General features: G+C 42.6%; 1 protein-coding gene across 4 annotated transcripts; it reads left to right on the top strand.

Moving 5' to 3' along the window:
* Nucleotides 1-522: 522 nt before the first annotated feature.
* On the top strand, nt 523-22,938 carry FMO4 (flavin containing dimethylaniline monoxygenase 4). Of its 4 annotated transcripts, none has more exons than XM_014845178.3 (9): nt 523-865; nt 4,797-4,936; nt 7,406-7,594; nt 8,225-8,387; nt 13,485-13,627; nt 14,521-14,720; nt 16,381-16,733; nt 18,758-18,827; nt 20,830-22,928. In XM_014845178.3, the coding sequence occupies exons 2-9, from the start codon at nt 4,805-4,807 to the stop codon at nt 21,251-21,253; spliced, it is 1,674 nt and encodes a 557-aa protein (XP_014700664.1). In that variant the 5' UTR covers nt 523-865; nt 4,797-4,804; the 3' UTR covers nt 21,254-22,928. The 4 variants fall into 4 exon arrangements, with proteins under 4 accessions (XP_014700664.1, XP_014700663.1, XP_070353259.1 ...); XM_014845177.3 differs by having other exon boundaries at nt 568-865; nt 4,794-4,936; nt 20,830-22,938; XM_070497158.1 differs by lacking the exon at nt 7,406-7,594 and having other exon boundaries at nt 611-865; nt 4,794-4,936; nt 20,830-22,929.
* Nucleotides 22,939-26,255: the final 3,317 nt, after the last annotated feature.

Raw genomic sequence — 26,255 nt, 5'->3', positions numbered from 1 at the left:
CTGTTCAGTGAACCTAAGATGGTCTTTTGTACCAGCTTCCAAGCACTCACTGGAGAAGGAAAAAAAACAAAAGAGGTGATGCCTACTTCGTATTCTGTTATTGCCACTGCTTCTGTAATATTCCTCTTCTTGTGCCCTAGGTTAATAATCTAAAACCAGTCTTATGCTTTCTCAAACACATTTTGCCAACTCCCTCTGCTGACTCTTTCTGAAAGGATGAAACTGCTTAAATTCCTTGTAAGTTCTGAATTTTAAAATCACACTTCTGAGGTTAGAGAACTCTAGACATGGAGGCACTGCGCTCAAGAAGGTGAGAGTTCCCTAAACTACTTTCTCCCTTGGACAGCTCCCGCGGTGGTTCGAGGGGCTGACACGGGAGACAGAGTTGAGTCAATAGGACGAACGCCTGTTCCTCGGAGAGCTGGGATTTCGGGTGACTTGGTGCCCTCTAAAGGCTGCAATGAGAAGAGCAGCGCTTACCACGTGCTTCCCTTCAAGTTTAGGTCATGCCGGAACCGTGACGTTCAGGAGGGTGGGGGCAAGGGGCAGAAGTCGTTCCTGTCCTTCGAATCCAAAAGCAGTATTCTAACGCGTCATTTAGCCCTCCCTTGAGATCACGGAAGTATCAAGCTCGTGTCCTACACAACTTTTTTTCCCTCAGCGATTATACTTTCTGCTGTCAGCATGACAGAAAAGACGAATGGTCTTTGTTTCAAACTAAGAGCTCTTTGACTAAAGTTAGCCTTCCTTTATTTTTTAGAACAGAGTTTGAGTTTCCAGATTTTTTTTTTTTAAAGACAAACACTATCTTTGGCTACTGGCTTTGAGAAATAATTTGTCAGAATATCTACTCTATGCCAACAAGGTAAGTGTCCTCGATTTTTCTTTCTTAATGGGGAAATGTTTCCAGAAGCTGCTTTTGCAAAGGATGAATATTCTCCTTGCTGAGTGTGTTCCCTAAGAGTAAATGTGATTTCTCTTCTTCAGGAGCCTCTTGATTAGGATTAAAGTAACAGAATTAAGGAGAAAGTCAGGAAGCAAGGGAACATTGTAAGAAAATAAAGTCACCATGTAGGAGGAAACCATCAAAAGGAAGGGGTCAGTGAGAATAACAGAATCAGGGGGCTCTCTGTGATTCTAGACCCACCTTTGATTCATCCAATGGATGAGATGGGAATGCCAGGCATTGAGAAACTCAAAATACTCCACAAGTGGTATGATGGTGAATCCTGTAACAAAGCCAGAGCATTGGCGGGGTGATAATAAGAAATATAAACAGATCAAATTCCAAACTCAAATAAATCATATAATCAATTACATGATTTGCAAATCACCCAAGTCTCCCTATTTCTCAAAGATGATTCCTATATTTTCTGATCTATCAGGTGTAGGATGGGATTTTCATGTTGTTCAAAAGCCCAGGTCAATAGTTTAGGGCTTGTTTCTGTTAAGGAACTAAATATAAGCGACCTTTGAGCTACAAAGGGCCTTAGGTGAACATAGTTTATAGTTTACAAAGAGCTTGCACACACCTGTGTCCTCTGGCCCTTCAGTATTCTTCCCCGCAGTATTCAGCCTGCAGTATTCTTCCCTACGTTTCGATTCACATCTATTTTTGGCAACAATTACTTGGCATTCACTTATAAAAATAGTTCTTTCGAGCTGGAAGGGAACAAAGAGAAAACTACTAGAACCCGCTATTTTACAAACGTGGGAACCATCTCACAGGGAAATCAAGAATTTTGTCCCAGTCTCTGCAGCTGGTTAGAGGCAGAAGCGGTGCTAGAACTCAGATGGTCCAGTTTCCATGGCACTCACTAACTTCCCTTGTTCACTTAAAGATATTTTTTAAAGGGCTGCCCTCGCTCAGAAATTCATAATCTGCAAATATGGTCATTTTAAGAGGTGCAAATTCCCAGTTTGTTTTTGCTGCTGGCACAGTCTCTTAAGTCAGTCTGTAAAGGACAAGATGGTTTTGGCCTGGAGACACAGCCCACTGTGTCTCTGACTGGGTCTCCAGGCATAAGTGACAGCCCCAGACTGTGTGCAAGCATTCGTATCCAGAGCTCCCTGCCATCAGAGGACGTCCCATGTGACATCCTGTGTATCAGCCTCTCTCCGTACAGTGGCATCTCCTTGTGGACAGTCACTGGGTCTTTTTTCTCTACTATTATTTAGTCTAATTCTTAATCGTCTTTGGGGCTCCCACACTTGGCTCAGCACCTGCCCTTAGAAGTACCGAGGGTGTATCTGTTGAATGAATTAATTTGCTGCCAGTCCAGTCACTGCAGCACATTTTGCATTTTACCAGTTCAATTAGCAGCCGTTTCTTTCGTGTTATTACTGCAAAGACAGTCCACTGCCGAGATCTGACGACTCCAGACCTCTACCTAGCGGCCTGGAAATTCCAGTGTTCTTTTTGGTGGAGGCCATTTATTTCCAATTAGAAGCTGTCTAGGGGCTGGCCCCGTGGCCGAGTGGTTACATTCGCACGCTCCGCTGCAGCGGCCCAGGGTTTTGCTGGTTCGGATCCTGGATGCGGACATGGCACCGCTCGTCAGGCCACTTTGAGGTGGCATCCCACATGCCACAACTAGAAGGACCCACAACAAAAATATACCACTATGACCTGGGGGCATTTGGGGAGATAAAGCAAGAATTTAAAAAAGGAAGATTGGCGACAGTTGTTAGCTCATGGTGCCAATCAAAAAAAAAAAAAAAAAGAAAGCTGTCTAGACCTCCTACTCCTCAACCCAAAGGAAGACACAGGTATGTTTACCTACTCGTTCCCAGCCTTGCTGATAAACTGTATCTGTGTGAGCTGTCTTTTCCAGGGAGAAGAGAGGAAAGGAGGGAGGCCGGGCATGCACGCTGAGTAAATACCTGGTGCTAGGCACTTTTGTGTAGGTGATATCACTTTGTTTAAACTCAAACAATCCTTCAACATAGCTATTTTTCCTATTTGACAAACAATAAATCTTAAGGTGTTTAAATCTTCAGGTGTTTAAGTAGGTTGTTCTGGGTCACGTGGCTAGTCAGTTGTGGAGACAGAATTCAAACTCAGTTCTGCTGCCTCCCTAGTCAGTTCTCACTGCAGCCTCCCCAGCTCTCCCAAATCAACAGAGACTCTGAAATAAACCAAAGCCAGAGGGGAAGAAGTTACCTTTTGCTATAAATAATGAAGCCAGGCGTGAAGTCTCATCCTTACAAAGGGCAGGATGGCAAGTAAGATTTGGAAACACAGCCCTGAGAAATACCTCGGATCCTTGGCGCAAGTCCCCAGATCTGCTCCCGGGGAGTCTGAGGGGTCCAACAGCTCGGAAGTCTTCCTCTGCCCTCTGTAAAGTCAGTAAACCCACTATTTCTGTGCATGGGGGTTCTGATCCAACTACGAGGCGGGCCATGAAGCCATAGGGACAAACTCCCCCAAGCCCGTCCCGAAGGTGCAGCAGCAAACTGAGCCCAGGGGAGGGAAGAGACTGGGTACCTGGAGGTCATAGGACCCCTCAGGCTCTCAGACCAAAGAGATGCACACATCCAGGCTCAGAGTCAGAGACCCAGAGAGACTCCAGACTCGGCCTCCTGTTAGCAGTGTGGCCTTAAGTCATGTGAAATGCTGATGTTCTGTGTTCTCCCATTTACTGGTGCCCAAGGTTCGATAAATACTTTCTCTCTTGGTTCCCCCAAGGCAAATACCACTATGAGAAGCGGCATAACACTACACAGATCATGTAAGGGTCACACAGCAAGGTCGCTCCTCAAAAAGTACCATGTCTTCAAAGACAAAGTCAAATCAGTTATAAATAGTTTATAAACAAATGCTATGAGGTCTCCACTGCTCTTCCCGTGTTTCTGAACCAGCCAAGGGGGTTCAGGGGAAGGCAGCACTTGCAACTGCGTCCTCCTGACACATGAAGGGCCTCAGTGTGACATGAACCTGATTTGCTGGAATTAACTAAGTGGTTAGCCCATCCGATCAAAGCCAAAGCTATGTTGAGGCTTGCAGAAGCCCAATTATAAAATCAAGGAAAACTGGTTATAAATCCCCATGACACATGTTTCCTTCAGTCTCCCCTGACAAGCATGGGCATTTCTGTATGACCTCATCTTGGACTTTAGAATGTCCCATATGACTTTCCTTGGGCACTTTGTTCTGTGTTTGGTCAGTTAATCTCGCCTCCATGCCAGGTTAAGAATCTCCCTCAATTCATATGTCTTTCTTGCATGGCAGGACATGGCCGAGGACCAGCCATTCTTCGGGTCTCTAGATGCTTTGAATAAAAACTAACATTTCTGCTGACTGCAGGTCCTAGAGTGCAGAGTGGCTAGGTGATAGCAAAGGGTCCCTTTGCTACTGAAGGAGTCTAAAGTTCAAAGGAATCAAGGTCCTGGCTATACTACCTAATAGTAAGAGCTAAATTTAATTGAGCACCTCCTATGTAGCAGACACACTTCTACAACCCTCCTAACATATACCAGTCACTTTAATTTCATAACAAATATTTAAAATAAGTCTTATTGTTATTATTTCCACCTGCATTGTACTGATAAGGAAACTGAGGCACAGAGAGGATAAACAACTAGCCCAAGAACACACCATTAATAAATGAAGCCAAAACAGGATTTAAACCAAAACAGTCTGATTTCAGAGCCCTCATTTTTAATCAAAATGTGATTCTGCCTCAGCTCAAAGACGAAAGGAGCATATTTATATCACAACAAAAGTTAAGTTCTGCGACAGGAGCTCCCTTCCAGCCTTATCAAATAAAGACGCTTGCTCGGTCTTCCTCCAGCAGAGCACAGCATGGCCAAGCGAGTTGCGGTGGTTGGAGCTGGTGTGAGTGGCCTGTCGTCCATCAAGTGCTGCCTGGATGAGGACCTGGAGCCCACCTGCTTTGAGAGAAGTGATGACATCGGGGGACTGTGGAAGTTCACTGTGCGTAGTTCAGACCCTCCCACTCTCATCAACCATGATCTGGCCATTTGCTTTGTCCCTGCTCAGGCGCAGTGGCTGTAGCCTCCTTGGTGATCAAGAAAAGGAGCAGCTCACCACAACAACACAAGCTCGTGCACAGTGCCATGCTAATAACTCTGCGGGATGCAATCTGATAGGAGATGAACCTGCAGAATTGGCAGAGCAGGGACGGGGACAGTTGAAAGAGAGAAGAAGGAAGGGTTAAGTCTTGTACGTACACATAGTACTGGAAGTTGTGGCAATTTCTAGACCATGGACATTCTAAGATGTAGTAGCAAAGTGTCACGTAGGGTAAGCTGAATGGCGTTGGTGAATATGGAGCAGAGGGCTCTTTAGGAACGATGGAGGCTGGCAGCAGGGAGTGGAACCCCCGCCCCCAGGCATTGTTCGGGTACTTTGGGAAAAGAATTGGCAAGGGTGAGGCAAGAACCCAGACCTTGAAAGGTCAAGGGGTGGGGCAGGTAGCTTTCACATTATCAGAACAAGAGGAAGCCAGGCACTGATCACGCCTTCTTAGGAGTGGAATATGCAGCCTAGCGGGTCATGCTCAGAGCTAGGCCAGCCGGCAGATGACTTGAGCATCAGAAAGTGGGGCTGGAAGTGGCTAAATATCATGTGTCTCTGGCCAGGATTGGTCCTGGTTACTGGGAGTGGCAGGGTCTTCAGTGGGGATGGAGGGGTCTGCCCCAGTGGTAGGGTATAAGGTGTCAGAAGATGGGAGACCCAAGTACTAAGTGCATCAAGGGGAAGAGAAGAGCAACACTCAGTGTGAGCTCAAGGTGGGGGAGAGTGCTGAAAATTGGTATGAATGAGGGAAGCCTTCATGGGGGAGGTGGCATTTGCCAGTCTTTAGTGAGTGGTGAAGAAAACCTAATAAGGAAATATATGTAACCAGGAATGGTCACAATGCTAGGATTATAGTGTACTAGGAAAAACAATTCTTCTGGTGTACTGTGAGCTTCATCAAGCCACCAAATGTCAATGTGGAAAGAAAATATTAGGCCTGGTTTGTGTACCTTCTTCTATTGACCCCATGGTTTGGTCCCTTTCTCTTATTCTAAAGCAATATTGATTAACTTTAGAAAATAATACTGAGTGAAACAAAAGTAAAAATACAAATTAAACATAATACCAATACCCACAGGTCAGCACTATTAAAATTTTGATGTAATTTCTTCATATATATACTTTTTTTTTCAAAAATGCAATTGTAGGGGCCAGCCCCATGGCCTAGTGGTTAAGTTTGGCATGCTCCACTTTGGCAGCCAGGGTTCATGGGTTCGGATCCTGGGCATAGACCTATGCCACTCATAAGCCATGCTGGGGTGGCGACCCACACATAAAATAGAGGAAGATTGGCATGGATGTTAGCTCAGGGCTAATCTTCCTCAAGGTAAAAAAGAGGAGGATTGGCAACAAATGTTAGCTCAGGGCTAATCTTCCTCAGTAAAAAAAAGCTATTGTAGTATTAATTTTCATCCATTCTATAAGTACTCATGATGTCCCTCTACCAGGACACAATGGGGGACAAGATAGACAGGGACCCTGCACTCCCTACAGTCTGGGGGGGAACAGAAACAGTAAGCAGATCATTACAGTGCAGTGTGATCAGTTCTGTGTTAGAAGTACAGCGTCCTGTGGGGCCACAACAGCTGCCTTCTGCAGATCTGTTGGGACGTGGAAGGCTTCTTAGAGAAAGTGACAGCTAAGAAAGAGACTTGAAGGAGAAATAGAGATTAGTTTCAGCCACAAGAAGTTCATTGGTGCCTTTAATATAGAACATTTTGTTTTGTTGTCTTGGTTGTTGAGTGATGGAGACTGAGACAAGACAACGACGAGTTGAGGAATCCATGAGAAAACAGAGGCTGCCAGTATCTGATTATTCTTTCATGAAGATTGAGATAGGACAGAGAGAGACGAGGCTAGAAGAGGAGATAGGTTGAAAGGGGCTGTGTTTTGTTTTTAAAATTAGAGTATTCAGTATTTTAAGTGCTGGTGAGAAGGAACCGACAAAGAGAGAGTGACTGAAAACATACATAGACAATAAACAGAAAAATCAATGAGAAGTTCCCTGAGCAAAAGCAAGAGGAAGAGGTTCAGAGCCTGAGTGGAGGGATAAACCCCAGCAGGGGAAGGAGGAGAAGATGAGCAAGTTAGACCGTGGGCCCCATCTTCAGGGATCCAGGTAAGGGCAGTGTGAGTCTTAGAGAGCCCTGTTAAATGATGTTAGCTTCTTTGTAATTGGAGACAGATACTGCATTTCATCATTCCAATCTCACCAATGATTTCTAGTAACTATAGCGTGGGGACCCAAGGCTAAGTCTTCCTGGAACTCTTTGGAATTACACGTGGGACGCTAACTGCTGACAATCTTTGCTCTCTGCCTCCTGTCTCCTCCACCCCATCAGGCTAACTGTGCTTTCACCACAGGAAACTTCTAAAGATGGGATGACCAGGGTCTACAGGTCATTAGTGACAAATATCTGCAAAGAAATGTCGTGTTACAGTGACTTCCCCTTCCAAGAAGATTATCCCAATTTCATGAAGCACGAAAAATTTTGGGGCTACCTCCAAGAATTTGCTGAGCACTTTGACCTTTTGAAATACATTCGGTTTAGGGTAAGACACCTTGGGTTGTGGCGGTTGATGAGTAGGGACTGGCCCATTCAGTGATCTAGTAGAAAAGGGATGCTTAAGTAAACTGCTTCTGGATTTTGTCTCTATAAAGGCAGATAATAAAGACTCCTCACTTCTGCTTCTCGTGTTTTACTCAAACAAGTCATTAAAATATTGAATTTCCTGATTCCTCCTCTAAATCCAAACTCTCATTCAGGATGAAATTTAGAATTTTTTTGAGAAGAAAGGAAAAATGAATTTTGTTCATGAAAACCATTGGGAAGAAGCACCTAGAAGTCTGAACCACAGAAATTATAATGGGTCAAAACTCATTTTCCTAAATTTTTCCAATGCATTCAGTATTTTAACTCATCTTCTTCTCACCAGGAATAAAAACTGAATGTTTCTTCCTCCCAATGAAGGCATTCAGATGTTTTGGGTCCTAGTCGATATGACTACTTCTGAGACTTGGCATGAGTTACTTAACTTCTCTAGGAAGAAGATAAACCAATTGACAGATCTCCTATAATGGGACTGACTTGGCCCACTTGAAATAACAAACATGGTTACCAGACCAGTCAGTGCCTAAGGTTCCAAGGCATTTGATAGAAAGTGTTGGCCTTTTGCTTCCAGACCACAGTGTGCAGCATAACGAAGCGTCCAGACTTCTCCGAAACTGGTCAGTGGGATGTTGTCACAGAGACAGAAGGAAAGCAGGACAGAGCTGTCTTTGATGCTGTCATGGTTTGCAGTGGACGCTTTCTGAATCCCCACTTACCTTTACAGTCCTTTCCTGGTAAGTCATTTTTACCTGATGCCTACCCTTGTGGATTCTTCTAGAAGAAAAGTTATTGATTTGTAATTGGAAATAATTTCTAATGATTATAGACAAGTTTATGTTCACTCTCAGAAATAACATACAAAATAATTTTGAAGGGTAGAAACCACCATGTAGGTGTCAGGTCTTACTATTTACTTATTAATATAAATGCTACTTTTATTTTTTAAGCTTTAGCATGCCTATCTAATTGAAATTCAGTGATCACATAAGGCTCAAAACTATCATATCTGTCATGAAAAAAACAGGCTTTGAGTTTTGTCATTGAATTACAAGTGACCTGTCATTTAATACCTTAAAGGAAGTGAGACTATAAGGAAACTTGACAGATTTTTTTTAAGACCAGAAATTATACATCCAAAGGAATATTTTCACCCTTCAAAATAGTCACCACAATACTAATCTGTACACCTCTTATGCCAAGGCCATCAATACAAAGAAGTCCTAGAAATTCCCTTTTGGAAATGCTTTTGGTTCCAACAGCACATTCTCACACTTGGCAAATCTCCATCTTTTGAGATCATATGAGGATTACTAAGACACAGTAAAGCCACTCTTCTTCTGTCACTTGTAAGTGGCCCTAAAGGCAATTGAGCAAGTGAAGTTTGGAACTTAACTGAAAGAACTTTTAAGGGAGGAAAAGTATGAGGAATAAGGTTTTCAAATCTTGGCCAATAAAGAAAAATTAAATATAAGTCTTATAAACATAATCTCAAATTAACAAAATATCCTATTCAAATAAAAAATGTGTTAGGGATCAAGTGAGAATTCAATACATAATTTTGCAAAGAAGCAATATCATAAATGATGGTTCAGCTTCAGATTTGCTGCCCATCTGGGGGCGAAACACACAACCACACAGTACTAAAGGGATTTATAACCACCTCTTAGAACAGTGTTTCTACGAGGAAATATGTTACAAGGGTCAAACAAGTGATGCTTTTGGAATTTAGTGTCTTGTCGGGTTTGGGATGGTGCACCCTTTACTCCTAACTGCCTGCAGCTCCACTTAGACTATATGTAAAGAACGCTGTTACAAAACGTCAATCAAAAGCGGAGAGGGGAGGAGGCTTGTGGCAGGATGAAATGTATAAACTGGCAGAGCTGGTCCCGAGGGAAGAGACTGGATAAACATAAACTAGAATAGCAGGGTAGCCTTGGATCATTTTGAGAGCAGACATTTCTACACACATTAATGACCTCTGGAAAAAAATGATTGCAATAGAAATATTGAGGTGCCCCTCTTTTCCCCTACAACCAAGATTATGGAGAAGGAAGAAACCCACACGTGTGGACTTCAGAGACTCCTCTTGGGTTTTGACCAGACTTTAGAAGGATCTGTTACAGGGTACCCCAGGACAGATAATCCCAATTTCCTCTGTGTTCCCAGAGTGAGGTATCTTGATGAGTGGATATGGTGTAAGGTTTCCATGGGGTCCTGGTCTGCTACAGTTCCATCGGGGCAATGACCCTTGATATGTGGCCTTTAGCATAATGGTCGTGAACAAAGTTCTGGAGTCAAACAACCTGGACCAAATCCTGGCACTGGCTGCATAATCTTGGGTTAACTTAATCTCTCTAAACCTCAGCAAAGTGGAAATGAGTTCTTGTCTCACAGAGCAGTCATGAGGATTAAATGTGATCATACACGTAAAATACTTAGCAGAGCGCATAGTTAGCACTCTATAAACAAACATTAATCACTGCTGCCATGAATCATGACCCACAGTGAATGATTATCCACCTTCTGAGAATTATCCATAAGAACCTGCTTCCTAAGAGGCATGTGATTCCACCTAAATGAGTACTTAGCCCTCTTAGTTAAGTTGTAACCCTGGCCTGTTTTGGGTGGCATCTTTTGGGTGGCGTATGCTGAACTCCTTCCCTGGTAATGTAAATATTTCAAACACCCAAGAAATCCAGAAAATACCATCAAATAGACTTATGGTTCTCTCAAGGAAATGTCAAGGCATTGGAAGACAAAGCTCTGACCAAAATCCAAACAGTTTGGGAATAGATACAGTAATTTCTGTCCATCGTTACTTACACTAGAGTGCAAAAGAGCCACAACTGTCTGTGTAATGATTAAAAATGCTGTCAAACCCACTCTGACATCTGGCTGAAGTTAACTCTTTTTAAGATTCCTTTTCCGCTTTTCACTAATCACCACAGCATCTTTCACGAAGAATTTTAAGACTAATGTTGAACATGAATGTTTTACTTGAAAACATGAACTCTTCTCCACACAGAAAATATCAGGACTAGCTCTGACTTATCTGTCAAAAAGACCTTTAGAAAGGATAAGCTTTGTCTTCTCCCTTCCTCTGCCAGTTCCTCCTCCCACCAAACCCTTCACCCACCGGCTGCAGTTTCTGACTCTTCCAGAATTGAAGTCTGCAGAAAGAAGAGAAGTCAGGTGGAAGAAAAGGTTTTACTTGACTGGTGCCAATCAAGTGCTAGCTTTCTCCATCCTTGGAGGTGTTTAAGATTGATACTTTGTGGGATGTTTTCACAGGTTCTGCTTCAGAGAGACACTCTGATACTGGGGATCTCTCACTGCGGCCCTACATTATACGCCACACGCTCTCGGGCTGGCCACTTACAGCTCCTTAAATCCTGGTTCCTGCCCAGGAACCACACAGGAGTCCACACAGACTTCTGTTAAGGTCTCATTGCCTGTCCAGATACCTACCTGTGCAAAGTCCCTTTAAATTGACGCCAGACGGCCTCTCTCCTAAATGGCTCTCATCTGGTCCATGCGAAATACTGTGTATCTCACACTGTCAACTTGCTACCAGTGCAGCCACCATCCCCTGAAGACAGTTCCACTCACAGCCTTTCAGGCATGGGTCAAACACCAGTCTCTGTGCTCCGTAGACTCCAAGGGTCAAGATCTCACACTTCTCTCCTTGAAGCCCCGTGAACCTGGCTCCAAAATCAAGAGGATAGAAAATGCCACCGCACTTTAAATGCTTTCATGAAATTCTCCAATTTTCAACTCCTGGCCCACTTCAACTTCAAGTCCTTGTTAACTTTAAACAAATAGCCACTTGTTTCTCCAGCAAAAATGGGTTTATTCAGGATTAGCAAAGAATTGTAATTTGGGGTCTGCAACCATGGTGAGCCATGTGTAAGCCCCCAGCAGCAAGGGAGGAGAGACTCTTTTACAGGGGGGAAGAGGACTTTGGGGGAGCTATTGTAGAAAAAAGAGTCTGTTGGAGAAATCAAGAGTTCAATGTGTAATGGCTTTTCATCGGTTGGGTTTGACAGTATCTCATTGGCTGAGCTTCTTGCCAGTCAAGAAGAGAAAGTGTTTCTTCTTCCTTTTGTGCTCTGCTATATACATAGGGTGTGAGAGCTTTCCATTTTGGCTGCGTGACTCCAATTTAATCAGATTTCTCTTTGTGTGTGTGTGTGTGTGTGTGTGAGGAAGATTGGCCCTGAGCTAAAATCTCTTGCCAATCTTCCTCTTTTGCTTGAGGAAGATTGCCACTGAGCTAACATCTGTGCCAAGTTTCCTCTTTTACAGAGGGGAAGAGGAAGTTGGGAGGGCTATTGTAAACAAGGAGCCCATTGGAGGAATTGAGATTTCTATGTGTAGTGGCTTTCCATTGGCTGAGTTGTGACAGTCTTTCATTGGCCTAGCTTCTTGCTGATCAAGAATAGGGTGTCTTTCTTGCTGTTGGGCTCTGTTATTGACAGTGGCAGGAGAGCTCCCCCTTATGGCCTCCTGACTCCAATTTAATGAGGTTTCTGTTTATTAATTTGACACCATCAACGTGAGTGAGGGGCTAAGGATGACAAAAGTGGTCTGTGTACCATTCTTTGCAAATTCTGCATAGTTGGTTTAGCACCTCACTTGGAATGTGGCAACTATTGTATTTAGTTTTCTGCTTTTGAAACCTCAGCAGGCAAAGAATCTTATTAAAACATCACATTGTAAATAGTAGCTATTCAATAAATGTTATTGAGTAAATGAATGAATTAATGACTGAAGGGTAGGAGAATGATATATTCTAGGAGACACTTTCATCTTTGTACTTTAAAGTTTGAAAAGTACTTGAAGCATTGAGGTAGCAGGCTGCCAGCTCCTCTAAACTGCAGAGCTTCCCTCTCTGATTCCTTGTCAGTGCCTCAGCTCGCCCATCAATGGGTCTAACAGTCACTCTGACTGGCCCCATCACTGTTGTTTCCTCTGCCACTTCTCATAATTTTCATTATAATAATGGAATAATTTCCACTGCTGCAGCCTTCACTGTATACACCCCTGCTTCCACTGTTCCTACCGTTCTTAGCTGATATGAATCCTTGATTTATATCTACCACAGAGATAATTACCAAAAATAAACCAAGAGGGGAAATATTTGGTAGCCCTTCTCACATACATAAATATCATAATAGTGATATATGTCTATTGACAGAGTGTTAGGAGCTTGAAAGGTCAGTCACAAACACAAATGTAAATAAGAATAAAGTATAAATGAGCGTACAGTATAATAAAGCATTAAGCATATAATAAAGCATAAAGTAAAATAAGCGTAAGGTATAAGTAACAAGCCTAAGTCACAAGAATAATTATTTTATTTACACAAGAACTTGCCACAAATTTCTTTTGTGGAAAATTTTAATTGAGTTAAAATTCAATTTGTAAATATGTTACATACACAAATCACAGTCTTATAGAATGTATCTATTGTGTAAAATAACTTGAATCAGTAATCTACTTCTTGCCTAGGATGTTCAGGGTCATGCATGAAACGTTTATTATTGCCTGCAGTAAGCTTGATTTCCCTAAGTCATTGCTTTCAAAGGGAACACTCGTATGGAATATAAGTTTTCCCATATTTTTAACAAGGCATGTTGTACTAAATCTATACCTGGGCACACAGCGTCCAATGGGATAGGGATATGCTGGTTCTACTTTCTGCGATTAGCAGCAGGAGCAAAGAGCTGCCGTGTTTCTGGGACTTCCCTTTTCCCATTGACCCTATGCCTGCATACTAGGGAATTATAACTTTAGACATTTCTGGTTTTCTTATCCCTCCTTTCCCTCAGGAATCCATAAGTTTAAAGGCCAGATCCTGCACAGTCAAGAGTACAGGATCCCAGAAGGCTTTGAGGGCAAACGCGTCTTAGTGATCGGTCTTGGGAACACTGGAGGGGACATTGCAGTGGAGCTCAGTCGAACCGCAGCTCAGGTACACCTCTCTGAATCCGCACCCTTACCCCCAGCATCATTTCTGGTGGCTGGAGAGAGGTATTCAAGATATAAGACACACCGGCCAATTGCTAAGTTATGTGGACACAGAGTGAGTGAAAAACACCTCTAAAAATCCTTAAAGTCACTCATGATCCTCCCTGAACGATTTAAGGATCCATGCTTTACAGAACTGAACCATCTCCAAGAAAGGGCTAGGAAGATTGTGTGGCTGCAAGACCACTAGGCATTTTTCAGAGGTGCTCCTTCAGGAACAAGACCAAATGGGCAAATTGCTCCCCCCAGACCAATTATCTTTCTTTTACACTCTCCCTTTATAATTCTGGCAAAACTTCCATGTAAGAATAGAAAGGGGAGATTGTTTTCTGAACATCTCCAAGTTTTCTGTTAGAAATCAGATTTATACTTTGTTTTAAGATAAAAGCAACTCTTACTTTGCCCAAGAAGTATGCAAAATGATTTTAGAAGGTCCAATCATAGATTCACAAATTAGAAATCTATTCCACTTTAATATAAATTATAGGACAATGATTAGATCTGGAAAGAATAAATTTGTATTTAATTCAGTTAAAACTACCTTCTCAAAACTGCACTTTAAATTCCGTATTACTTACGTGTAAAAAAATTGTGCATATCTACTGGTACTGCAATACTTTACATTAAACATGATGAAAATACTTAACAGGTCAGGTCAAAGTGATTTGCAAAAACAATGACAGCAACAGAAAAAGATAGTCATTTGTAGATCAATGTACAAATTCACAATCATCTGTTATTATAAGACCAGAATGTCAAAAGACCATTTGAAACACATAGAGGAAAAATACCACAAAATAATGGACATGTACTTATCCTTCTTGCCTTACTCTTTAGGTATTTCTCAGTACCAGAACTGGTACCTGGGTTAACAGCCGCTTTTTGGAAGGAGGCTACCCATTTAATATGATGGTTGTGAGAAGATGCCGTAATGTTATTGCACAAGTTCTGCCTTCATGTGTACTAAAGTGGATTCAAGAGAGGCGGATGAATAAAAGATTTAACCATGAGAATTATGGATTAAGTATTACAAAAGGGTACTTAATTTTTTTTTATTTAATGATAAAATTATTGAATCAATATTTCTCATTCTAGTTTATTCAGAACTCAAAATGTTCAATAATTGTGATGCTGTCTTTGTTTGTCCTGTTCTAAGCTTATTTCATTAATACAATGTCCATCAGGTACCACAGCAGTTCTTGAAATAGGAGTATTCTCTGTCTGGTAGCAAAAATAGCAATTCATGAGGCTAAAAGAAAATGAAAGGTGAAAACTTTTCATTTCCAGCTTGAAAATCAGGAAATGTAAATTGGCTTTGAGGAATCTTAGAATGGCTGCCATCTATAAATATAATATTTGCAGTATCAGTGAGTACAGATGGTCAGCTCTCGCTAACCTTTAATAAATGTCTACTCTGGCTGAATGATTAGAGGTATGAAATTCCAATAGGACTTCCTGGAATTATATATTTTATTTTATTTATTTATTTATTTATTTATTTATTTATTTATTTATTTGAGCAAGATTAGCCCTGAGCTAACTGCTGCCAATCCTCCTCTTTTTGCTGAGGAAGGTTGGCCCTGAGCTAACATCTGTGCCCATCTTCCCCTACTTTATATGTGGGACGCCTGCCACAGCATGGCTTTTTGCCAAGGGGTGCCATGTCCACACCTGGGATCTGAACTGGCGAACCCCAGGCCGCCGAAGCGGAATGTGCACACTTAACCACTGTGCCACCAGGCCAGCCCTTGGAATTATATATTTTAGTATACCTCTGTATATAGAGTTACAAATTGGCAAGAAAAAGAAAACCTTTGAAATGCATGTGAGGTCATTAATTGTGACTTTTTTTTTTTTTTACTGGGAAAGATTCACCCTGAGCTAACATCTATTGCCAACCTTCCTCTTTTTTTTTTTCCCTCCTCAAAACCCCAAGTGTGTAGTTGTATATTCTAGTTATAGATCCTTCTAGTTATTCTATGTGAGCCACCACCACAGCATGGCTACTAACAGTCAAGTGATGTCGTTCTGCACCCAGGAACCTAACCCGAGCCACTGAAGCAGAGTGCACCAAACTTTAAACACTAGGCCATCAGGGATGGCTCTAAATGCAATTTTTATTATATTCTTGACCTAATTATTTTTCTTTGGTAATATATCTTTCAACTCGTAAGGAAAATTAAGGACAACAGATGATACAATATGTAAATTTTATGAAGACTTCATGTCTGCTATAATTAGGTGGAATGATGTTCATTATGAAATATCAGTATATAAAATAGATTCAGACTTTCTGATTTTTATCCCAAAAGTTTCTTCCTAATTTTCTCTTTGCCTAATATCAATCCTTTGAGGCCTAGGTGATGTGAGACCTGAAACTGATCATCACATGGTTGTTGTGTACTCGATCCTGACACTCCCAGAAAAGCATTGCTCCAGAAATTAATTCCAAGAGACAGAGGATTTTAAACCCCAGGCAGGAAAGAGTAGGTTTAGTCGTTTTCCACATGCCTTCTATTGGAAAGAGGGAAGCAAAACATGTTTTAGAAATAGTTAAGTCAGGGGACTTTGAGCTAGACGGTGGTCAATTTACTGCCTTGACTTGGCAGACAATTTCCCTGAATTGACCAAATACATATTTGCTGAGGTGTCTCATAGATATCACTACAGTGAATAATTTTCTCCTCTGTGTCCAAGGAAAAAACCAAAATTTATTATGAATGACGAGCTGCCAACCTGCATCCTCTGTGGGACAGTCACTATGAAAACCAGCGTGAAGGAGTTTACAGAAACTTCCGCTCTCTTTGAAGACGGGACGGTGGAAGGAAACATCGACACGGTGATCTTCACCACGGGATACACATTTTCTTTTCCCTTTTTTGAAGAACCGCTCAGAAGCCTTTGTACAAAGAAGTTGTTCCTGTACAAGCAGATCTTGCCCTCCAACCTGGAGAGGGCAACGCTCGCTCTCATTGGCTTCATCGGCCTGAAAGGATCCATTTTATCAGCCACGGAGCTCCAGGCACGATGGGCCACACGAGTATTCAAAGGTACCTGACTCTATTTAAAGCCCCATGTGGTCAACTGAGTCTTCAAATTAGAGCCCTGCGATCTAGCCGAAATCAAACAGGTGTGAGCTAAAGCAACCAGAATATCAAAAAAAGTTTAATGAGTAATTAGTTTTATATATGTTACGATGGGTGTGTTTATGTCGCTAATGTGACTTAGTGGAAAAAGAGGCTTTAACTCTGTAGATGGGATGACTTTGGACGACAGAATATAATCACATTTCTCAAATTAACTGAAATTATTGGAAACTTCAGGATCCTATTCTATTCTGTTCTACTCCAGTCTACTCTAGTCTATCTACTCCCAAGCCTTTCCACTTATTGCTAGAAGTAGAATTTTATATTGCTTCCAAAGAAAGATATTGGAATAATATCCACTGTGACTAAAGTTGGGATCTGAGGAGATAAGGACCTTTAAGAAATGCCCATCAATATATTCTAGGCGCTGGTCAGTAACCGCTGTCGGTTGTCACTGGAGGAGCGCAGGCGGTGGAGTCAGGGCTGCCGGGGTCCAATCCCACTCTGAAACTCGTCAGCTTTGCAGGCTCTCTCTAAATCTCAGCCCCTTCGTCTATAAAATGGTGATCATAAGGCCTCTTTCACGAGGATTTCGTAAGCGGATGATGTCTACAAAGCAGTTAGCACAACCCTCTGCACCCAGCAGATGCTCGGAGGGGATCGCTACTGTTCTTCCTGTCGCTGTTATTATCACTCTCGCGAAAGTAGGGCAAGTTTCAGATTAGTAAGCATTTTAAAGAATTGCATTTGTATGATTTTTAAATATAAACAGCAATCACAGTTGGGCCAACCAGCTATCCTTGCGCAGAATTTTGTCCTTAATGAATAAAAACAATCACCAGTAATTTATAAATAGCACGTAACAAGCACTAAGCAGTTCTGACTTCCATCACACTGTGCAAATGTAAGAGATATCAACTACACTTAAACACTGTGTGTTCTCCTAAGTGGGCAGACATGTTGTTTGAATGTCTGGGGCAGGTGAGCGAGGAGGAGGGGGAGGAGGTTAGAAAATCTCATTTATTTACATTACAGAAAAATTCCACAGCCTTTCATTAAATTGCCACAAATTTTTATTTCCTTATGGCCAATTAAAGTGCTTTCACAGCATCATCCAATTCCACTAAAACCACAGAAGACTTTTTTTTGAAGTATTTTATAATGAGCTGAAAAATGCTTATCAGAATGAAAGAGCTGACAAAGCAAAACTCGACGAGATGGCCCCAGAGGAGGAAGTGCTTCACAGAGAGCCCCCAAGAGGCAACCCAGGAGCCACCACGTAAAGTCTTGCTGGCTTTTCATAGGATGAAATGACCCCAGTGGCAAGTACACCACAGAGCTAAGTCGGGCCTATCTTGTGCAGATATTGACCTCTCACCCTGGGGTGGGCACTTGGCACCCGAAGGGGCAGGACCGGCCAGAAGAGCAGGGTCCAGGGGCTGAGACTGTAGATGGGAGATTGGGAACAGGCACGTCCTCTCGCCTCAAGCAGACGGGGCCTCTGTGAGACTGAGACCACCAAGCCCCTACTCGCGAAGGTACCCAAGTGAAAAAAGTGAAGACATGCCAAAGTGGGGTTATAAAAACGGGGTCATTGTAAGTGTTACCATTAAACCAACTAATAGGATTAACACACACACACACACAAATACAACTTGGAGATATATAAACAATATAACATAATAATGCAATATATAAACATATATAATGTTAGAGCAGATGAAGAGCCGGTGCGATGACCAGTGATGACCAGTGCAGTGCAGGCTGAGGACTGGGCCACAAGGCGTCCATCCTCACAATTCTGGCTGTAGAGAACCCTGGGTAAGTGAGTTTGGAGGAGGATTTTACCTCCAGAAAATTATCCTCTGCACTCCGATTCCCTTCTAAGCTTTGACTACCTCATGTCCTGAGGTTGGAGCAGTGGGAGGCCAGAAATGACCGGGAAAAGCCACATGTGACTTTAGTGTTGTTTTCGATTTTTCTCACAGGACTCTGTAAGATACCCCCATCCCAAAAGTTGATGGCTGAGATTACTAAAAAGGAGCAGCTCACAGAGAGGTATGAAATATATCTTACTACAGGGAAAACTTACCAATATATTCTGATTAAAAAAAAGAAGAAAACAAGATTCTCAACATAAAAGCCATTCCTAGAGAAGCAGTATGGTGGGTTGGTGATAACTGCATTGGGGGTCAGAAGAATATGTTTTTAGTCCTTACTCTCCTTAGACATGTCAGGTGGGGGTACCAGGTCGCCCCAGTGGAACACAGAGCTGGTCCCCAGCAGAGCACAATCATGTCTTCACTTGAACCCGCAACTCCATTCGGTCTTTGTTCTCTTGTCTCTCAGGATGCTCTTTCTCTGCGCTTACTGCTGTCTCCTCTTCCTCACTGCTAAAAATTGGTGAACTCGACCTTAATCCTCAGAGCTCTTCTCACTTCGGTTAACACTCACTCCTAAGTGGCCTCATCCCAGACCATGCCTTCAAATGCCACCATATACTCAAGGCTCCCAAACTTGTGTCTCTAGCCCAAATCCTTCCCTGGAACTCCAGCTCGCTCTAGATATCTCCACTAAGATATGTACTGGGCATCTCAATTTAATACGTCTAAAAATGAACTTTCAACCTCCACCAGGTGCCCGCCCATCCATCCTGCACGAGAGCTGCTCTGAGACTTTTCCCCTTTTCAGTCAATGGCTTCCCGTTCCAGTGGGTCAGCCAAAAAGCCCTGGAGGGATCCTTTCTCCTCTTTCTCTCACACTCCCATCAGAAAATACCATGAGTTCCTACCTGCAAATAAATCCAAAATCCAGACCCTTCTCTTGTCCCTGCTGCTGCCACCCCGGACCAGGCCACTGTCATCTCTCACCAGGACACTTGCTGTCACCCAATATCTGGTCTCCCTGCTTCCACTGTGGCTATTGTCTTGACACCACATTGAGAATGAGCCATGCCACATTGCTCTTCTGTTCAAAACCCTCTGCTGCCTCCGATTTCACTGCCAGAAGCTTCTCTGCAGCTCCGCAGCTCTACAGAACAACCAGCTAGCTCTTTGCCCATATCGCCTACCATTCTCCGACATCACTCACACGGCTCCAGTCACTCCAGCCTCCTCCCTGGTCCTCAGCACGCCAAGCATAGCCCCCTCAGAACTTTGCACTTACTATTTCCTCTGACTAGAATGTTCTCCCCCTCAGATACCTGCAGGCTCCCTCTGGTTAAATATGGCCTCATAAGAGAGATGCCTTCTCCGACAACACCGTATAAAATGACAACCCATCCAGTCTCATCATTGCCTCTCCCCCTTACCCTCCTTTATATTTCTGCATAATACCCATTGCCACCTGATATATATCCCCTTGCTGTTTTTTCACAGCCTGTTGATTTCCCCCATTAAAATATAGGCTCCTTGACAGCAAGGACTTCATTTTATTTACTGCTGGACCCTCAGCACCTTCGATGGTGCCTGTCATATGATAGGTACTTAATATTTATTTATTTATTGAATGAATGAATGAACGACATTGGGACACCATGAAAGTTTACTAACAACAGAAATAGGAGTAAAGCTTTCAGATACACTATACTCATATTTTCAGATACACTATACTTACACAGATATATCATACACTGTACTCATATACTCAAATCTGTGTCATGTTCAGTCCTGGTACACCAAGTACAGCCCTCCCAACTCCCAATTAACATCACTAAAAATAATTTGGGTGGCCATATATGTGATGCTTTCTGATCATGTTCATTCATTGAACAACCATTATATTTGGACAGATCAGACTTTATGCTTATATCAAATTCAAGAATCTGAAACATTATTTAAAGCTCCTCTCCCAATTGCCTCCTTTAACTATCTCCTTTAACAAAATTAATTACCCTCACAAGTACCCTCTGTAGATAAACTCCTCTTATTTTTTTCTTTCCAACATAGAAGAACATTTCCAAACATAGTTGGACTCCAATAAAAAGCAACAAAATAGTGGGAAGAGAGGTAGACTCTTATAACTTGAAAATGAGAAGCGATCCATCTTTTTTCCCTTTCAGGGGTATGATGAAAGATACCAGTGAAGACAAACTCGACTTCATTTCCTACCTGGATGACCTTGCTGCCTGCATAGGCGCGAAGCCCAATGTCCCATTTCTCTTCCTCAAGGATCCCAGACTAGCTTGGGAAGTCTTTTTTGGACCGTGTACTCCTTACCAGTATCGCCTAACAGGCCCTGGAAAATGGGATGGAGCCAGAAATGCCATCCTGACCCAGTGGGACAGGACGATGAAACCCTTAAAAACTCGATTTGTTCCTGATTCCTCCAAGCCTGTCTCCATGTCACATTACTTAAAAGCTTGGGGGGCATCTGTCCTACTTGCCTCTCTTCTGCTGATCTTCAGATCTTCGCCTTTATTCAAATTGGTGCGAGATAAACTACAGGATAGAATTTCCCCTTATTTACCAGTTAGTATCTGGTGAGCATGAATCTGATTGACCACAAGGGTTGCACTAAATCATGTTGATCGTGTCTCCTGATATCTTGTGCAACCCTTCTCTCCTCGCCACCATAGCTGCGATCACCCAAGGTCAGGTCCAGTCACCTCCTATCTGAATTATTGTACCTTCTTCTCTGGTCTCAGTACCTCCTTTCTTGCCTCCCTTTCCAATCCTTATCCTACTCTGCTACCTAAGCAATTATTCTAAAATGAAAATATTGTCATTGTTCCCATCAAGATCCTGGTTGGGAATAAGATGGCACTCAAACTATGTAATTTGTGGAAATTTTAATATAGGGATTATTTAAAAGATTTTGGCAGATTGTAGAGAAATCATATGGATAATGAAATACCCCCAGACTGGTAATAGCGAGGTATTTTTACCATCCCTAGGCCTAATGAGGCAGGGGGTGAAAGCAATTATGAGAGAAAGAAGGAGAGATTGACAATGTGGAGGGGCCACCTCGCAAGAGCTATGACCTTCAGCTGACAGATGAAGGCAGTCTGGGGTGCCCCCACAAGTACAGAGCTGGGGAAATAAGTTGCCTGACCTTATTCTCTTCCCTCTCTCTGATCCCCTGCCCTTGCTCCCCAATGTTCTAACCCAATCAAAACTCAGAGGGCAAGGTTGCTAGCTGTTGTGGATTGAATTGTGTTCCCCAAAAAGACATATCCAAGTCCTAACTCTGACATCTGGGAATGTGGCCTTATTTGGAAATAGGATCTTTGCCAATGGAATCAAGTTAAGATGAGATCATACTGTAGTTTGCACTAGATCCAATATGACCGATGTCCTTATAAAAAGAGGATAAAACAGATAGACACAGACATGGTGGAGGATTCCATTGTGTGTCTACAATCTAAGGATCGCCAAGCAAGCAAACACGGGAAACTAGAATGAGGCATGGAACAGACTTTCCCTCAAAACCTCTTGAGGGAACCAACCCTGCTAACACCTGGATTCCAGACTTCTAGCCTCCAGAAAAGTGAAAGAATAAGCCACCTGGCTTGTGGTACTTGTGGTACAGCAATCCTAGGAAACTAATACACCAACTGATGTCGTCCGTGGAGCTCAGCCTCCTCAGGCACCGAGCAGAGTGAAGATGACAGACAGTGCACGTGGAACGGCAAACAGAAGGATCCAGCGCAGACGTGTTGCTTTCCAGTTTACAGTCCTTCAGTTTCTCCCTTGATTAGAGATAACAGTCCAAATTCCTTGACCTAGAAGAGGAGACCCTTCATGATGAGTCCCTTTGCCCAGGTCGCCAGCATCCTGTCCTGCAGCTCCCCACCACCCCATCTCAAACTCTACCACCCAGTGCTACCAAACAACGAAATGTCATAGCTCCTCACTTTGGCACAAGCCGCTGTCTCTGCCAGGCACGAGGATCTACCCCTGACTATTTGTCTTTCAAGAGAGAGCTCAGTGTTCTCCCTCTGTGAAGCCTGCCCTGAACCCCGAAAGGAGAGTTGACCACCCTGCATAGTGAATGCCCCTCAGGTACTGCTGTTGTTGCTCTTTTCTTACTGTAGTATAATTTTGTTTTTGTGTCTGTCTGCCTATAAGTGGTGAGTTCCTGAGAGAAACCATGTCTTGTTCAGATAAAACAATGTCTGATACAAAGTATTGCTAAATAAATATTTGATGACCGAACAGTGGCCTCACCGGCTGACATTCCCCGCCTGTCCTCTTCTACCCACATTCTGTTCTTTCGCCAACATGATAAATTATCTCAGATTTCCTCAGCCATGCACCTGGACCAGGACAGTCCACCAACAGCTCATTTTATAAGAAAAAGACAATTCATATGGCAATTAGAGTAAATACAGCTCTGTAGTAACCGGGAGCCGTGTGAGCTGATTGAAAGCACTAACTCCAGAATTAATTCTGTTAATTCGTTAATTCATTCAACAAATATTTATTGAGCACCAACTGTGTTCCAAGCACTATTCTAGACCAGGAGGACACAGCAGTGAATAGAAAGAGAAACATCCTTGGCTTCACAGAATTTACAATCCAGCGTGAGAGGTAGAAAATAAACAATACAAATGGATAGTGATAAGTGCCATGAAGAAAAATAAAGTAGGTTTAAGAGACAGAGAGTGCTAGGGGGTTAGATAGGATGCTCTTGAAATGTCCTTAGCAGATCTTGCAAGAAGTGAGGCTATAGCCCATGTGAATATTTTACGGAAGGCTGTTGTTTCGGGCCGAGGGATCAGCAAGGAGAACATGAAGCAGGAATGTTAGAACAACACCTTCCAACCTGGCTCACATCGTGGCACATAGAAATGATGCTATTTGTATGCCACAGTGGGATAAACTGGAGGGGTGGGGGCATAATTCCTAATTAAGTTTTGTTTTTTGCTTTTTTTTTTTTGCTTGAGGAAGATTGCCACTGAGCTAACATCTGTGCCAATCTTCCTCCATTTTTTGTATGTAGGACACAGCCACAGCGTGGCTTGACAGATGGTGCTAGGTCCACACCCGGGATCTGAACCTGCAAACCTCGGGCTGCCAAAGCGGAGCACATAAACTTAATCACTACACCATGATGCTGGCCCCCCTAATTAAGATTTTTAAGGACAATCTCTTCAAGTTAGCTTAAGCTAGTCTGAAAATAATGTAAGACCATTTCATAGCCATTCAAAAAATCACAACAGTTGAAATATTTAAAGAATGTAACTTTTCTTTTATTAATAAACATAACGTTAAAAGACTTTTGTATCATAGGAATAGATTCCAGTCCAATCAAACTTTTTCAAAACAAGTAGCTCAAGTAAGACAGTGCGAATTCGTAGACGGGGCCTGAACTAGTAGACGGGGTGCGCTTGGTCAGAGCATTCACCCTGCAGGCGCATTGGCCACAAATGCACAGAATTACCTATTATATGTGAAGATGGGATGGGAGTTGCAACCGCCAGGAAACCCCACCAACTCCATGCCCCCTCAACACTCCACCCACCACCGCCACCACCGTTCCTACCAACCCACTGTACCAACTCCGCCAGCAAGTCCACGGCCCCTTGTCCACAGTGGGCAATGGCACATTCTGCAGGTCCTGCTAAAGTGAATGCTCAGGTGGTTCAGCTCAAACCCCAGAGCAGCCAGGGAAAGCATCAAATGCAGCATCCCCGCATCGTGCTGACCCCCTGACCAGACGATGCAGAGCAGGCTGTCGGAAAGGCTGCTCCTGGTCTCAGACCCCCGCCCAGGCGCTCCGGTTGTCCTGGTCTAACCTGGCCTACCTGAGGGCTAAGGGGACCAATTTCTCCAGCACAGTGGGTGGGAAGCTTTGTGTTAGAAGACCTGTAAGAAGAAAATGTGACAGAGTGGAAGGGATGGGGCAGGAGAGTGAAAGGAAATGAAGAACAATAGGAAAATATTCACTAGTGAATATTTGTGTATTATGACAATTTCACTTTCCTGTAATCTTGTAACTTGAGAGATTCAGATAACAAATCCCCAGATAAGAAAACTCCTTGTGATTATTTCCTTACATCTCTTCTAGGTTATGCACTCTTAGAAGGCAGGAGCAGAAAGAAGCCTGATGAAAGGCAGTTCAATAAAGCAGTTCGTTGAATTGAATTGGGTTTGCCCAGGCTAACAGTTCTCTCAAAGTCCCCCAGATTTAGGGCAGCCCCAGTGTCTGACTGGTTAAGTTCAGCACACTCCACATTGGTGGCCCAGGTTTAGTTCCCGGGTGCAGACCTACACCACTCATCTGTCAATGGCCATGCTGTGGTGGCAGCTCACATACAAAAAAAAGAGGAAGATTGGCAGCAGATATTAGCTCAGGGTGAATCTTCCTTATCAAAAAAAAAAAAAGTCTCTCAAATTTATTTTCAGTAGACTCTGAGAATAGTCTGATGACTAGAGCAATGGCACTGAGGTCCATGGGGCCCTCAGCAGGTCCAATGTCTGTACTTCTGGGTACAAGAAATGTGTCAATTCTCCTAAATCAGCAGGAGAGAAGAGAGATCAACAGCCACTGTTTATTAAAGATAACCTTCTGAGTGATGTTGGCTTCATAGAATGTGTTAGGGAGTTCTCCATCTTTCTCAATTTTCTGGAACAGTTTGAGGAGAATAGGTATTAAGTCTTCTTTGAATGTTTGGTAGAATTCTCCAGAGAAGCCGTCTGGTCCTGGACTCTTGTTTTTGGGGAGGTTTTTGATTACCGTTTCTATTTCCTTACTTGTGATTGGTCTATTCAGATTCTCCATTTCTTCCTGATTCAGTTTGGGGAGATTGTAGGAGTCTAGGAATTTGTCCATTTCTTCCAAGTTGTTCAATTTGTTGGCATATAGTTTTTCATAGTATTCTCTTATGATCTCTTGTATTTCATTGGTATCTGTTGTGATTTCTCCTCTGTCATTCCTGATTTTATTAATTTGCGCTTTCTCTCTTCTTTTCTTGGTGAGTCTGGCTAGGGGTTTGTCAATTTTGTTAATTCTTTCGAAGAACCAACTCTTTGTTTCATTGATCCTTTCTATTGTCTTTTTTGTTTCAATATCGTTTATTTCTGCTCTTATTTTTATTATTTCCCTCCTTCTACTGACTCTGGGCTTTGTTTGTTCTTCTTTTTCTAGTTCCGTTAGGTGTCGTTTGAGGTTGCTTACGTGAGCTTTTTCTTGTTTAGTGAGGTGAGCCTGTATTGCGATGAATTTCCCTCTTAGGACTGCTTTTGCTGCATCCCAAATGATTTGGTATGTCGTGTTCTCATTTTCATTTGTCTCCAGATAATATTTGATTTCTTCTTTAATTTCTTCAATGATCCATTGTTTGTTGAGAAGCGTGTTGTTTAGTCTCCACATTTTTGCACCTTTCTCTGCTTTTTTCTTGTAGTTGATTTCTAGTTTAATAGCGTTATGATCAGAAAAGATGCTTGATATTATTTCAACTCTCTTGTATTTATTGATGTTTGCTTTGGTTCCCAAAATATGGTCAATCCTTGAGAATGTTCCATGTGCACTTGAGAAGAATGT

Source organism: Equus asinus, chromosome 25 (genome assembly GCF_041296235.1).
Source record: "Equus asinus isolate D_3611 breed Donkey chromosome 25, EquAss-T2T_v2, whole genome shotgun sequence".
In the NCBI taxonomy this organism is placed as follows: domain Eukaryota; kingdom Metazoa; phylum Chordata; class Mammalia; order Perissodactyla; family Equidae; genus Equus; species Equus asinus.
This window is presented reverse-complemented; position numbering and strand designations above follow the sequence as displayed.

Bases quoted from the DNA above. Each gene is read 5' to 3' on its own strand.
- FMO4 (XM_014845177.3), top strand. From the start codon at position 4,805: ATGGCCAAGCGAGTTGCGGTGGTTGGAGCTGGTGTGAGTGGCCTGTCG. The intron at 7,595-8,224 runs GTAAGACACCTT...TTTTGCTTCCAG, and splicing joins TGAAATACATTCGGTTTAGG to ACCACAGTGTGCAGCATAAC. The intron at 8,388-13,484 runs GTAAGTCATTTT...CCTTTCCCTCAG, and splicing joins ACCTTTACAGTCCTTTCCTG to GAATCCATAAGTTTAAAGGC.